Source organism: Thunnus albacares, chromosome 14 (genome assembly GCF_914725855.1).
Source record: "Thunnus albacares chromosome 14, fThuAlb1.1, whole genome shotgun sequence".
Classification (NCBI taxonomy): Eukaryota; Metazoa; Chordata; class Actinopteri; order Scombriformes; family Scombridae; genus Thunnus; species Thunnus albacares.
This window is the reverse complement of record NC_058119.1, coordinates 19,931,426-19,947,063: the sequence shown is the minus strand read 5'-3', so window position 1 is coordinate 19,947,063 and position 15,638 is coordinate 19,931,426. Positions and strand designations below refer to the sequence as shown.

The 15,638-nt window shown below is 38.9% G+C and overlaps 1 protein-coding gene across 1 annotated transcript in view; it reads left to right on the top strand.

Annotated features, from left to right (window-relative positions):
* The window catches only part of grid1a (glutamate receptor, ionotropic, delta 1a), a 102,208-nt gene extending 87,063 nt beyond the window's left edge, over positions 1–15,145 (top strand). Inside the window, exons 11-14 of the mRNA XM_044373316.1 lie at positions 4,672–4,867; positions 7,412–7,578; positions 9,135–9,375; positions 14,297–15,145. Coding sequence (XP_044229251.1) covers positions 4,672–4,867; positions 7,412–7,578; positions 9,135–9,375; positions 14,297–14,734 — 1,042 coding nt within the window. The 3' untranslated portion in view covers positions 14,735–15,145. The remainder of the gene's footprint in view (positions 1–4,671; positions 4,868–7,411; positions 7,579–9,134; positions 9,376–14,296) is intronic.
* The last annotated feature ends 493 nt before the right edge of the window (positions 15,146–15,638 follow it).

Genomic DNA, 15,638 nt, shown 5'->3' with positions numbered 1-15,638 from the left:
AGATGAATTCACATGTTGGAAGGATCAGATTAATTTTTTAAACTATATTTGTATGTCTGGCGTCACATCTGAGCAGCAAAGTGATTGCTGTCTTTTATTACAGAGACAGAAGAAATAACACCTTAGATCTAACCTCCAGAATGGAAGTTATTTGATTTAATGAAAAAAATTGGCCACTTTAAGTCTTTTTAAACTATTTTCTTCTTCCTCTTGTTTGTGGTTCTCTACCTGCCCACTTAATGTTTTAAGAGACTAACATTACCCACAGTCAAAGAGGGTATCTGTTTGGCACATTAATGAAAGGTTTTCTTTTGAATCAAAATACAAAACAAACAAAGTTCTAATTTACCACATAAAAAGACAGAGTGGGCAACTCTGGATTAGCCCTTAGTTGTCCTTAATTGTCCTTAGTTGTCCCTCCCTAGTTGTCCTTTTTTTAAATGACCCACTGGTTAGGTATAGCAACCCTACTGTAGTTCTATGAGGTCAAATTGAGTCCTGATTTATGCTGGTGTCCATGCCCTGTCAGAGAGGGAGAACTTACTGCCTTTGTATCATTTTCACAGACAGACCTAAAGGTCAGGTAAAATGGAAACTTTGCTCTTTTCTTTCTGACCAGCAATTCACCTCCTTTGAGGGCGGCAACTGTTTTTGCACCATTGTAGAACCACTGGAGGACAGATTCCACAGGACATTTACACTGTAAATTTGATCTTTTGTGTGGGGCCATTGCTGCCCTTGGCTTAATGTTAGCTCGAAAAAGGAAGGGTACTCACCACTCCCATGGGGAGAGACTATGCAACACTGCCTTTCCCAGAGGACACAGTCAGGGGGCAGGTCACAGAGCTGGAATCAAGCTCTTTTAGAAACAGGATGCAAACATTTTTTATCATTTTATTCTTTCTGCTAAGAGCAGTGCAAGAATGTTGGGAGCTGGTAGTCGTTGTGGTTGGACAGAAAGGCGGGTTTGTAATGGCCCATGTCTAAGTAGACAATGAGGAATATAATTTGTATTGCTTAATTACAATAGCAGATTTTCATTGTCCTCTCCAGATGCACTGTACCTTGAGGCTTCCCTCACTGCTGTCATTGTCATTTTATCTCTCTGTGCTCCAACTTCACCTGCAACATCATCTATAAATGTAATGTCTGTTTTTATGCAGATGACACCTTGATGATAACCTAGGTTTTAATTATACTTGATGACCCAAGCTAAAATATGAAGTACTGGTAAATTGTCCAACAACATAAATCCAATGTCCAAATCTTAGAGAGATTGTGCCAGATATGACTTGAATTTTAAAAAGCATTTAAAAATCAAGTTGTTTTTATGATTCTTCAAGAAATCAACTTCCTTTCTTCCACAAGTCAAAGACACTGATATACAGCCAAAAAGCAGCAGCGAGGTGCCAAAAGAGACAAAATATCCTCCTTTTAGATAGAATAAGTATCTTCCACTTCTATGTGGTGTGTTTCTTCATGTTTCTAAATGTGTGTGTGGATGATACATTAATTTGGTGCGATGGGATCCGATATTACTAAAGCCAACATTTTACATTTTAGAAAATGTCTTTAAATACTTCAAACCCATGGCTTTTTTGCCTTTTGTTTGTCTGTAAATAAGCCTTTACAAAACGCCTACGCCCTGGGGCACAGAGGTGAAATGTTGTTCTGTAATATAAAACTATTTTTATGTTGTTCTCCTGAGGTAGTGTAAGAGAGAAAGTCGGATTAGTTTCATAACTTTTTTGTCCTACAGGATATCACATGAGACAATACTAATTAAGGGAACTCTTTGGCTGAACTCTTGTTTTTAATGTTGTATCAATCAACTCAACTTTATTTATACAGCACCTTTCATTAAAACATACAGCTCAAAATGTGTCATATAGCAAGATTAAAACAAAGAATAAAAAGAAAAATAGAGAAATAAAATTTTGCAAAACTGAAAATTATAATAAAGAATAAAATGTTGAAAATCTAAAAACCAATGATTAGAACTTATAAACTAAGGCTATAATATTACTCAAAATTAAAATTATTACTGCTTTTGCCAATTTTACATTCATAAAGCTAAATATATCCATGACCATGTGCTGCCAGCCATTTAGCTCATTTGATTACAACAGGAACGCCCATTGAAGGAAATTAGTGACATGCACACATGAGAGGAGGCGGATGACTGTTCTTTATATGCATGTAGCAGTTCTGTGGCAGAGATGGAGAGAAATGGGAGACAGATATAAATTAAATGTGGAGTGTTTATGTGTGTGGTTGTTGGTGTGCTTTTTTCAATCTTTGTTTGGCCATTATAGCTAATGAACAGAGGGCTTGGGTTGGGCCTCTCTGTATTGATTGTGAATCTAAGTGTATGTTGCCCTTCTTTGATGAAAGAAAAAGGTAAAGAAGGGAAAGTGCTTAAAATGGGTGACAGATGTCTTCAGTACATGTAAAGTATCTACTTTGAATAGCCCAAAATTATCATCACTTGTTAGCGCTTTATCTTTGATTATTAAATGTTCCTCCATCTGTCTATTGTTTGATATTTTTCTTACAACACAGGGGCCTTCACCTCTTGTATTTATTCCATTCACTCCAGCTGGGGGATGTAAATATTTATGGTGTTGATTTATCTGATGTCTATAGTTCCACAGAATGGTTAACAATGCTTGTGTAGTTCGATAAAAGTAAGCCGTTAGACAAAATTAAAGCAGAAAAAATTTTACTCTTTGCAGTAAATCTTGCGGTTTAATCGGACAGAATAAGCTGGAGACCATGAAATATCTAATCAGTCGTTTCAGTCTCTCTCGCTTGCTCTTTCCCCAAAAACCACTGCTACACCATATAGGCTTCTAATTAAATGGTTGAATTAGTCCAACATCATCATCTTGAGATAAGCTATTTGATTCTCTCACTTTTTTGGAAATTGGAGAGAAGACAATCTTAGCTGTATAAACATTCTGATTCGACTCTAATGTGTTGATTTTCTGAAGACATGTAGAAAATGAACAGGCAGAATGTCAAACATATCAACCCAATAGCAGTCAAGGAAGTAGGTAATCTTCTGTGTAGACATTGCCATTTAGCAAATATGATTCTGTACAAAATTGGCAATTATATATATACACACACATATAAAATACCGCTTCTGCAAGGAGCCCCATGTCTTATTGCCCACACAACATCTGCATAATAGGCATTTCAATCAGGAGAGACTAGTTTTAACATATTAAGGATGGCTCATGAAAAGTAGATTAGAGTTTGGCGCAGACTCTATCATGAGTTAATGCCCAATCAGGGCGATGAACCCAATAATCAGTCAGCAACGTAACCCCCCCAACCTGGTGATCATTACTCTGAATCTGGTTGGAGTCATGGTGCTGGGGTTAGTGGTGGTTGGGGAAAATTTTGGCATCGGTATCAGAGGCAGCAGGCTGCACACTACAGGTGCAGCTCATTTGGTTGATAAAGAGTACGCTGATTAGTGATTTGCTCCGATGTGCATAAGAGATGGGGGTGGTAGTTTTAGGCATACTGATTGGATGGAGTGAACCACGAGGGAGTTAAATCTTGAATTCTAAATAGAGGGAAAATTCTGTGTATGAGAGGATATGAGCCAAAACACATGGCTTAGGGGGAGTAATGAGAAGACTGTTGGTAGCAGCGTGAACTCCTTTTTTAACACAGCGTCTTTTCTTTTACTGGTGTGGGCACCACAGTCAGATGTTTTAAAATCCTACATAAACAGTAGTGCCATACATTCAGTAGAATAATGATACAGACATCTGACTGTTTTATCTATAGGCTGTTTCTCAACTGAAATTTTGGAAAATGTACTTATTAATTCACTGTATTTATCGCTCTTACAAAATAAATTCTGCATACCGGGTAATGGAAGATTTTATTCATATTAACGACGCCTAGTATGAAGTATAAAAAGATTGAAGTCTGAATGTGTCAGATATTGTGAAACACAACACATTTGCATACAAATGTCATTCATAGCAGCAAAAGGGGGTAATTTAATTGTTTAATAATCAAGTGTTTTGAACATGCATATTTTCTGACTTAATATCACAAGTGTTTCCTAAGTGTGTGATTTCTTGCATCATATTGGGATTACAACAAGACATGCTTGTCATTCCAGAAACTGACATACTGCAGGCAGCGACAGCTCTGTTGGCAGAAAACATGGGCAAAATAATTGTGTGATCCAAATGCAAACAAATCGTATCCCCAGTACCAAAATTTTAAAATACCAGTTTGGAACCTAATGTGCTCTCAAACTGATGGAGGTCTTTTAACACAGATTATTACAATAAAAATGACAAAATAACTGCTGTTGTCTGATGCTTTGAGTTAGGCACATCAGGCCAGTTTTCTGCAATTACTGTATGTAACTTAATATATCTCAAAGTTCCAAAGTAAAAAAGGGCAAACTGGTTATTTAGCCTCTTAATATCCTCTGTAGATTCATGCAAATGAATTCACGCTGTTTTTATGATACTTATCTTCCATAGTAGTCATAGTTTCTGCTGGCAAACATATCGGTTTAGTTTTCTACATGAGACAAACTGAAATGTTGTAAAGATTTTAATTGTTTCCTGTTTTTCCATCACAATCTTCTATCAAATCTGGTAAACTAACTTGCTGATGTGACTCTGACTGTAGGTCTTTCCAAGACCTGTCCAAGCAAGTGGACCTGGTGTATGGAACAGTCAGGGACTCAGCTGTGTACGAGTATTTCCAGGCCAAAGGCACCAATCCTCTGGAGCAGGACAGCACATTTGCTGAGCTCTGGAAGACCATCAACAAAAACAACGGCTTTGAGCACTCTGTCTCCAGCCCATCGGAGGGCATCAAGAAGGTGAGTATTTACTTTAGTCTCCACAAAGAATACATGCTGTTCACAGGGAAACAACAAAAAAACTATATTCTCAAGTCATAATCCAAGATTTTTATTTAAATAAATGTCTGTTAAGTCACTATCTACTGCCGAATGAGGTAACAATGGTGATTGAGCCTATGGCCCACTGATGAAAGCATTTGCATTTGCAGTATTATGAACTGGGTATTGGTGGTGACATTCCCCGGAAAAAAAAAAAAATCACTAATGGCGCACAGTTAGTGACGCATTTTCCATCATCCAGCACTGGTTGGTCCACCAGAGAGAGTAGGTGGGGCTAACGCAACAGACTTGTTCTTCAACTCACTCGTGTGAAGCAGTGTACTGTTTTATCCAGTCTCTGCTAGCGTTGCGTCCCAGGTGCCAACTGCCAACTGACTGACATCAGATCTTTGATATTGCAACTTAAAATAACATTTGGCTTGGAGAGGGATGGTGCCATTTTAAAAGGCACAATTAATCAAATCCGTTGTTTCTGAAGTGTTAATGAAGTATGAATTATTTAACAAATCATTTCAGTTCAAACTCACAAAGTAAAATATACCCTGACCAAGTGCTTTATTAGGAACACCTGTGCAATTAAATGCAATGTTAATGGGGTGGACAAAATATTTGGAACACCTTTCAATATAATGCACTCCAGTATACCACCAAGACCCACTACAACCTCAATAATTAACATAAAGAAGAATAATCACCTTTCTCACAATGCCAAAAAAAACTGAAACTGTATAAGCTTTGTAAAAGTAGAATTTATGGCAGAGCTGTTGTATTCAATTGCATTAGATTGCACAGGTGCTCGGTGAGTGTATATTCAGCTACATTTTTGCAAGAAAGAAGCAGGCAATTAAAGAATTGTCTTGACTTTCAGAAACTGTAAATCCTGGTGAATAAGTTATATTGGACTTATAATTATATCTTCTATTCAGAGGAAATTAATACTTGGAAGCATACTCAGCCTTGATGATAATTAACTGTAGAGTTTTACCGTGACCACAACCAGGTAGGAATAAACTGAAAGTGAAATAATTACTGTCCCTGATTCACAGAGGTAAGCCACAACTCTCAAAAAACTTACCACGCTACTGAATTTAAATTTCATGCAGTCTCTCGTCTGTCTCTCTCTCCCCCTTTAACCAATAAAACACAAACTCACAACTTCTGTCACACATATACAAACTGCAGATTGAGGAACAATCCATAATTAAACAAATTACAGTGAAGTCTAGACATAAACACTTTTAATTAAACTGCCTTATTATTGGTGTAGTCAAGCCAGTTTGCATTGCAGTTACATATATCAATGGAAAACAACTCTGTTTTTAATCCAACTCCAAACATATTTGATGAGAAGTCATTTTAATTACTGAATTACTACAGAGCTCCCCATAGCTTACAATTCACAACCTACTGCATGCACCTCATTTTGACCTCACTTTATACGGTACTTAGATGGGAATCTCTTTATTTATTAAAGGTGAGTGAGCCTTGTGTAGTCCTAATGAGATGTGAGGTGAAAAGGCTCTTCAGCTGTATTTGTTGACAGCACAGTCTTCTTTGGAAGATGCAAGATGTATACACACCACAGGGAAGAAAGCCAGAGCAGTGTATACACACAAAAAATCTAAATCCAAATGATTTCAGACAGATTTTCATCTTTTGTTCTACATATTCTCCATTATGTGCTTAAGGCTCCAGCACATGATCATGTCTTTTAAAATATGCTGCACACAAAATAATGCAATGCTAGAAGAAATAGGGATGCAACTATTTTATTCATCTTAGTAAAGAAGTCTAGTGTTGTGCATGCTATACAATATTTGGTCTAATATTTGGTCTAATATTGGTATAATTCTGTGCAAATATATTTTTGCATGCTGACTGAGATCTATTGTTTGTTCAACTCAATACGTTTTTCCACAGTAAAAGAATCTTCCTGTGCACCATGTGCCCTCTATTACAGGGGTTCCAGGGGTAAAAAAGCAAAGATAAATGAAGTCATGCGGTCAGGTTTTTATAATTCTCTCCTAATGTGATGAATGAAAGTCTGAGGCAAATGGCATTCTGATTCAAACATGATGTTGGGCACATGAACAGGAAAAAGTTCATAAATAGGCAGGTTTAACCATGAAAATCAAAGGAAAAAATAATGAGATTTGTATATGACAATACAGAGGAATAACATTTTTCACTTGACTTAAAAGCTATAGTCCCTCAAAATCACAGTCTGCATCTTTAAGGGGATAGTTTTGCATAGTCTGTATTTGTGTGCTGTATCTAGTTGTATAGCAAAAAGTGCTTTGCTTGTCTGTATGATACCATCTTGAATTGATCTTTGTCAAAGAGCTATTCAACTCATTTAAGATGTTTCTCAGCTAAGCTAGTGCCACTCTGCTTTACACACCTACACATAATTCTTCTTTGTGTATGTCTTTTGTGGTGTGTGTGTATGTGTGTGTGTGTGTGTGTGTGTGTGTCTCGGGGTCTTTTTGTTAAACTATCCAGACAAAGCGAGAGTCATATGCCTTTCTGTGGGACATGGCGGTGGTAGAATACGCCGCTCTGACAGACGACGACTGCACTCTGACTGTAGCAGGAAACGGCATGAGCACCAGAGGCTACGGCATAGCCCTGCAGCACGGCAGTCCTTACAGAGACCTCTTCTCTCAGAAGTATGTATTTTTTATAGAGTTTAATATTAATTGTGAAAATAACAATGATAGCACCAGCTAAAATTTACCAAATTTTGTATTATGCCACCTTTTAAAGGAATAATCCAGCACTATGGGAAATACACACTCTTTCTTGCCAAAAGTTAGATGAGAAGATCATTACCATTTCCATGTCTGTGCAATAAATATGAAGCTATAGAGGGTTAGCTTAGCTTGAAGACTAGAAACAGGGGGAGACAGCTAGCCTGACTCTGAAAGAAGGTAACAAAATCCAGCTACCAGCACCTCTAAAGCTCACTAACATAGATGTTATATCTCTTTTATTTAATCCTTACAAAAAAGTGATTCCCTGGAGGTTGTGAATTTAGAGTGAATATGTGTATCTCCCAAAATGTTGAACTATTCCTTTAAATAATAATAATAAATTTAAATCTGTTGGATTAAGCATGCATGCAAGTACAAATTTCATATGTTCAGTCCATTTTATTTGCTCGTTTTTTTTTTTGTGCATCTCTTTTTTTCTCCAGATATGACACTCGAAATTTGTCGCTCCAAACATTTTCAATGCAGTCTCACAAGATTGATAGAAGTGAATTTCAAATCAAAGCTGCAAACTTTTTTCTCCACGTAAAATATGAATTCAGCGGAAACACCATCTAAAATGGGAGAATTGATCATCCTGTAAACTACAGACTTGGTGAAAGATCTTAAATACATCACTTGTAGGAAAAGAAATGGTGAACATTTTAGGGTGTCTGGAGTTGTGATGTTTCATGAATATAAATGTGTACAAATGACTATATGTCAAAAGCTTTGGCAGCTGTGTGTACACATGTCTGAGTGTGACTTTTTGCTCTGAATGAATGTGCAAGCTTATGCACACATACATACATGTCAGTCACCATTGAAGAGGCTGAATAATGGCTGTGCTAAACGCTAACCACCCCAATGGGACAGATTCACGGTCTTGCCTCTGTTTGTACTCGGCTGTCATCATTCTCCTCCACAACATCCATCCATTCCTCCCTGTTGTCTGTGTACTAACTAATGAGCTGACTGTAGTATTTGGTCATCTTTGTTTCCAGGCATATACAATTTGATATGAAACTAATTAATCTTGAAGCTGTGATTGTTTTTCTTTGCATTGTTTACACAGGACTGGTCTTTTAGCTCTTGTTAGCATTTAGAAATTGTTTCAGCAATGCATCAACATCATGTGTTTCCCTCTGCATTTTAACTGACCGTGGGTCTTTAAAGAGCGAAGAATCAATGCTAATTCAGCACCTGAACATTAACAGTATTTTTTCCACCTTTCATTAGTTTTATTGCATGACTACACAGTATTATCGTATAATTATAGTCATTCTGAGTAGTCTTTATTGATTTTCTCATTTTCCTTCATGGTTATCATTGAAAATGATTTAATTTTCTGTAATTTGATTAGCCGGCATTTAATATAAATGACTCAATACTATTGAATTATGTTTCCTGTGGTGCTGTTACATGAAACCGTGCACCTACTCTGTGTGAAAGAACTACTTAATCTTTCTCCTCAGGATATTGGAGCTTCAGGAAAAAGGTGACCTCGACATCCTAAAGCAGAAATGGTGGCCAAAGAAAGGCCGCTGTGACCTGCAGAGCCATGCAGATGCCCAGCCGGAGGGAAGGGCGCTGCGTCTCCACAGCTTTGCTGGCGTGTTCTGTATCCTGGCTGCCGGGCTGCTGCTGGCCCTCCTGGTGGCTGCACTGGAGACCTGGTGGAACAGCAACCACTGCCGCAGAGAGCAGCCCAAAGAGGTGACCACTGGCAACTCGCCGGGCCAGGGCCCAGGCCCAAGCCTGCTCACCCAGAACCGGGCCATGGTGGCCACCACGGGTCCCCCTGCCCCACCAAGGCCCCGGTCGAGACCCAGACCCCCGGGCCCCCCGGTCCTGCCCAGAGATGCCACTGCCACACTCTACTTTATGGATCCAGCAGGCGCTGACGCCAGCCCCGATTTAGTAGAGCTGCAGTACACCCAGTTATAATAGGTGTGCCCCTGATGATAGTCCAGACATCATGTGATCAATCTACTCATTCCTTCTCATGTTGGGAGAAAGGTTGGGGTGCTTTGTTAGGGACTTCTGAGGCTTCTCTCTCAAACACACTCACTGTGATTCTCTCTCATACTGACACATAAAAAACATTAATTGTCTACATTTTGTTCTGAACAAACAATCATAGTCACTGGTGCTTATGTGAGAGAACCACAGCTGGAATAACAGTAAATATAATGTTGAATTGCAAATTCAAAACCACATACTGGAATTGTACTTCTGAGTCGATAAGTGCTTCAGTCGTACAATAGCTCTCTTTAGCTAATCCATTCAAGTCTTAATGCTGTAGAGCTCTGACTTCATCTTGCTGCTGTCGACTGGGCAGCCCCTCTGCATGAGGCGTCCAGACAACTAAGGCTTGACATGGATCCCTAAACTAAAGTGTGAGCAAAAGCAGATGCTAAAGAGCCTTGACCTGCCTGTTTGACTTGACAGTCCAACAATCCAATAAGAACCACTGGCCACCCATTTCAGGCCCAGTCCTGTCCTGACAAAACACAGTAAATCAAACCAATGCTGGTTTTTTTATGCACATGAGAGTTTGAGTTACTGCTGTTGATTTCTATTTCAGACTTGTGTGTGCAGCTGCTCTCATAATAACCACATACTGCTGTCATGTGAGAGTCAGAAAAGCCAAACATTCACTGTCTCATTAATTATAGCGTTTGTTGTTGTTTGAGTATAATCACGGATATAACCTCTAGTATTGTTTGTAGACATGTGTTAAATTGATATTACGCCCCAAATCAATCTTTAGAGCATCAAACACCCTTTGTAGGTTTGAAATTGCTGTAAAAAGTTTGTAGTTTACATGGTTACAGTTTAATCCAATGGTGGCAAACAAAAAGTATCAAAATATCCGTAGAAATGTATAAAAACGATGCTTCAATTTATTCCAGTCCAAGTTATTCCAGTACATATTCCAGACCAATAAGCAGTGAGCAATTTTGAAAACACTTATTTTATAATGAAAAAATACTAAACATTCTCTGGTTGAAGCTATTCAAATGTGAGGATTTGCATTTTCCCCATTTCAAGGTAAATTCAAAATGAATTTTTCCTCAAATGAAGCACTGTTTAAATATGGCCAAATACACAGCTTAGCAGTCATGAATTCAAGCTGACTACAGATGCTGTTCTTCACACTACAAACTTTTTACAAACACCTTTCAAGAGTGTTTAATATTCAACAGATGTGGGTGGAGTATCACTGTAAATTGTTCAAAGCATCAATAGCACCATGACAGCAAGAACAAAAAGTATGTGGGCATTATGACAGCCACCCTCCTGCAAGCCTAAGCACACAAGCCATTTAAAGGAATAGTTCGACATTTTGGGAAATACGTTTATTCTCTTTTTTTGCCAAGAATCAGGCAAGAGGATTGATACCACTCTCAGTGCATCAACTATGAAGCTGGAACATGTAGCCGTTTCCACCTGCTTACAGTCTTTATGCTAAGCTGAGCTAACTGTTTCATGGCGGTAGCTTCATACTTAAAGTCCAACTGAAATTAAATTGCCTACTTTGTCTACTATAGCATACATATCTGCTCTGTAAATCCCTTGTCCTGCCCTGTGTTATCCTTTGAGAAAAAAACAAAAGAGAGAAATTTATTGATTTCATGATTGTGCCCCCTAGTTTTACATTATATCGATTTCATACCATTCTGCCAACCACTTGCATAGCTGGAGACCTTATTTCAATACGGTAGATCATATCTTATCAAATCAAATCTCATAAAGCGATAAAGTAGTGTTCTATCATGGGCAGAGCAGATGGTCGCACTGAGCCTGATAGCATCCTGCTACACAACACAAGAGCCACAGACTCTGAACAACAACCCACTTTAGCTTTCCTGCTAAAGTCTTCTTATCTAACTTATAAATATGAATGCACATCTTGTCCTGCACCTTCAGGGTTTTCCCTGGATTTTTTTGAGACAAAGGTGGCAAAGGCTGGAGAACATGCATGGTGCGGTGTACACAGTTTGTGTGTGCAGTCACCCACCTTTAGAGTGTTGTGCACATAAGTTAAAAAAAAATCACAATTTGACATACATGTCCATAGGGTTTTTAAATTTAAATTTTTTTAAGATGGAATAAAAAGATGAAAAATAAAGGTTGTGCCAAATGACGTTTATTCTGTAGGCCTGGGACGATATGTTTATCTCCCGATTTTATACTATCATGATACTTGGGTGCCAATTCGATTCAGAATCGATTCTTGATTCAAAACTGATTCTCGATTGAATGAATAGAAAAAGCGATACTATTTTCACTCTCTTGCTCCAGTACACTGTGTGCCAAACCATTCACTGGTGCCCTTAATACAATATGAAACATAACTGACAGATAAGATAAATAGTCAATTTTCATTTTAAAACATTAAATGCATTAATTAATAAATTAATTAATTTTAAGCATCTTACAGTCTCCTGCCTGTATGAGAAAAACAAACTGAGGAGGAGGCGGAGTGCTCTGCTGTGTTGTTATTAACGTCATGTCTCCAGCAGTTGAGAGCAGCCGCTCTGCTGCACGTCAGCTACGAGGAAAGCGCTGTCAAACACGCTGGGCAGGATTTTTGCGGTGAAACTGCTGGAGCTCGCTGCTCCCCTGAGTTAATATTAGTCTCTGAGTGACGATATAGAAAATTATTCACAAAATACTTCACAGTTGTCTCGCAAAAGGTAATTATTTAGTCATTAAATCAACTCATGCTTGTAACTGCTGCCTGATTTGAAGATGAATTACAAGATAATCTAGCGTGTGCACGCTGTAGACTGTGTGGGCGCTGCACTGCCTTCGCAGTTGAGTTCCACCTTTTTCATTCCGTCAATGTCACATACCAGAATTTTCAACAAAGGCAGCAGCCAAAGGCGGCCCATAGGCAAGGAAAACCCTGACCTTAGCTTGTTGAACGCGCCACCAAATAAACATTCACAGGGGAAAAGTGCACAGAGGCTACATAGTCTATTAGCTGCAGCATTAAACAGCATGGAAACATACCAGAAAACGTCACCTTGGACTTGTTAGATGCTGGTTTGGTCATTGCTCTTCAAAATCCCTGTTAGCAACAAACTGTCTGTCCGTGACTTGTAGCTACAGCTGTTTGTTTACTTTGTCTCCGTTCAGTAAAGTGCAGTACTGGTAGGTAGCCTGCGAGTTGAAGAGGAGCATTTCTGATATTTTTCCAAATAATACTACAATAATACTAATACTATAATAATACTACATAATATTAATTAATGCAAAATTATTAATACATTTAAAAAACATGTTGACATAATTTTTGACTGAAAAATGGGATGATTAAATGTGATTTCTGTTGGACTTTAACAAACAGACATGAGAGTGGTATCATTCTTCTCATCTAACTCTCAACAAGAAACCTAAGAAGTGTATGTCCCAAGATGTTGAACTATTCCTTTAAGTACTTGAGTATCAGTTTATTGCAATTATATGTCAATATCCAGATTCAGATGGGACCATTTTGGTTATGTATGGTTGTCTATGATTTTCAGCAGGTCACTAAGAATTTCGGTCTGGAAAGGGTTTCTGGTCCATTGACATATAATGACATAACAAGTGCTTCACCAGAAGGGAGGCGGGACATATGGACAGACAGAGAGAGAGACTGGGAGGAGGCCGAGGCTCTTGACACAGGTCAGGAGCGGCCTGACATTACTGGATGGTCATTGGCTGTGTCAGGGCGAGGGGGCGGGGCATGGGGCCGGGCAGGGGTAGATTTTAGTCGCTTCATCTGTCATCTCACCTCATGGTCTCTCCTGTTTTCTGCCGTTTTTGTTTTGTCTTGTCTGTCCTCAGTGTGTCTTGACCTAAATGGGTGCATGATGGTAGAATAAAATATTGTTGTGTGGAGGGCAGGATGCAGCCAAAAACAGGCGTGGTAACATTTGTTGAAAAATGTGTCTGATTAACAATAATGAGCTATTTATTTGGCTTCTCCCTCTCCTCTCCCATATTTGTGTTGCCTCATTCATGCTCGGAAAACGAAACATTCTTAAAGACCCTTTTATAATTTCAACTATTTCAATTAACTGACATGAGCTATCTATGTCTTCATTTCAATTTTATTGTCTCACGGAGTCTGATTCATTGGATTTGTGCATCCATTAGAGCCTGTCTTGTTAACAACTGATGCTCTTCATGCAAGAGTCACCTACTATGGATGTGTGGACACCTAATCGTGTAGAAAATTTAAACACTTCTGCATGAAGAGACATCTTCTTTTAAGTTCATTTCAGAAGTAGAGACATTACCTTTACAATCCCATATTTAAGATTTAGTATTTTAAGGTAATGTCTCTCAATGTTGGCTGCTTGAAAAATTCTAGTATATTATTCATTTTAAATGTTTGGGCTTCCTGAATGAAGCTGATAGCAGGTCTGCTATTACAGCATCCTTCAGACAACTGTTGTAATCCGTCTCTCTCTGTCTTTTCACTCTCTCTCCATTCTATTCTATCTTTAAACCTCTTAACCCTTTTCACTGCACATTTTTATCCTTTATCACACTCCTACTTAATTACATCCCTGCTCTCTTTTCCATTAAAACCTATCCCACTCTCTCTGGCTCTGCCTTTCTTTTAATCTGTCTTTAGGACAAAGAGGTGAACCTGGAACAGGTCCACCAGCGTTTGAACAGCCTCCTGGACGAAGACTTGGCCCACAAGCAGCTGCCAGGTCAGTCTATCGAGATCTCTGCCCTGGACATTGGCAGCATGCAGCCCAGCCAGTCCCTGGAGGTCTTGTCTGCAAGGGACTACCCATCCCATCGGGGGCCGCCACCCCTCTCTGTGACCACCTTCCTCCAGGAGGGTCATGGGGCAGGAAGGACACTGGGCGCAGTCGGTGGCAGGACCTTGCCCCTGCCACTCAGCAGTGCCACCATGCCCTCTATCCGCTGCAAACACAGGGCACCCAATGGGGGGCTCTTCCGGCAGAGCCCAGTCAAGACACCCATGCCAATGTCCTACCAACCAGTGCCAGGAGGACCCATCCCAGAAGCCAGCGAGCCCAGCCACGGGACATCCATCTGAGCACGCCGAACATTCACAGACACTCAAGCTCCAAAAGAAGAGTGAAGAGCTGAACAGTGTGAAGAGATATAAATAAAACACTAAAAAAGGATTTTTATGACGACCAGTAATGACGAGTCGGTGGGACGACACATGACGACAAGACTTTACTGTACATATTTGTAAGTACAAAGAGAGAGAGAAGCAACATTAAAAAGTGTATTTTGAATATTCTCAACAGTTGAGTTTAAAAAACATAAAAGTATTAAAAAAATGACTGTTTGAATGGCTTTGTAAATTTTGTTCTAAATGAATAAAGGTGACAATTCTTTGTGGTTGTTTTCTAAGTGCCAAGTTCAAAGATGTTTTCTTTCAGATCAACATTAACTGAATGTACTGTGAGAATTCATGATAAAAAAGACATTTCACACTTCAAAGACATTGGAAGAATTGATTTGTTTCATATGAAAAAAATAAAAAGTATAATACAAAAACACTGAGACGTGTGCTTGAAAACATTTAGAGTATCAGTGTCATGCTGTCAGTGTGTATCTGTGACTCTGGGATCACTGATAAAATAGTGTTTGAGAGCACAAAGGGAGGAAAGTGAATGCTCATGGTTAAAAACCTTTGGGTGTATGGGGACAAGTGAAAATCATTTTGACTGCATTTTTCAGTTAAGAACAAAAATAAGCTTTCTCTGTGAAGAAGGCATCATTTCCTCTTTAGCTCCTTAACAACTGGGATTGGGAAAAGGGAATTGGTGCCCCAAAAAAACATACTGACCACTTTACCCATGATCAATCCATCTGATACCAACTGATATTTCCACTTGATGCCCAGTTATGCCCATAAGGATCTCACTTGTGGTCCACCCTAGCACAACTAACAGCACGCAGTCATTAAAGAGAAACAACAAGTGATC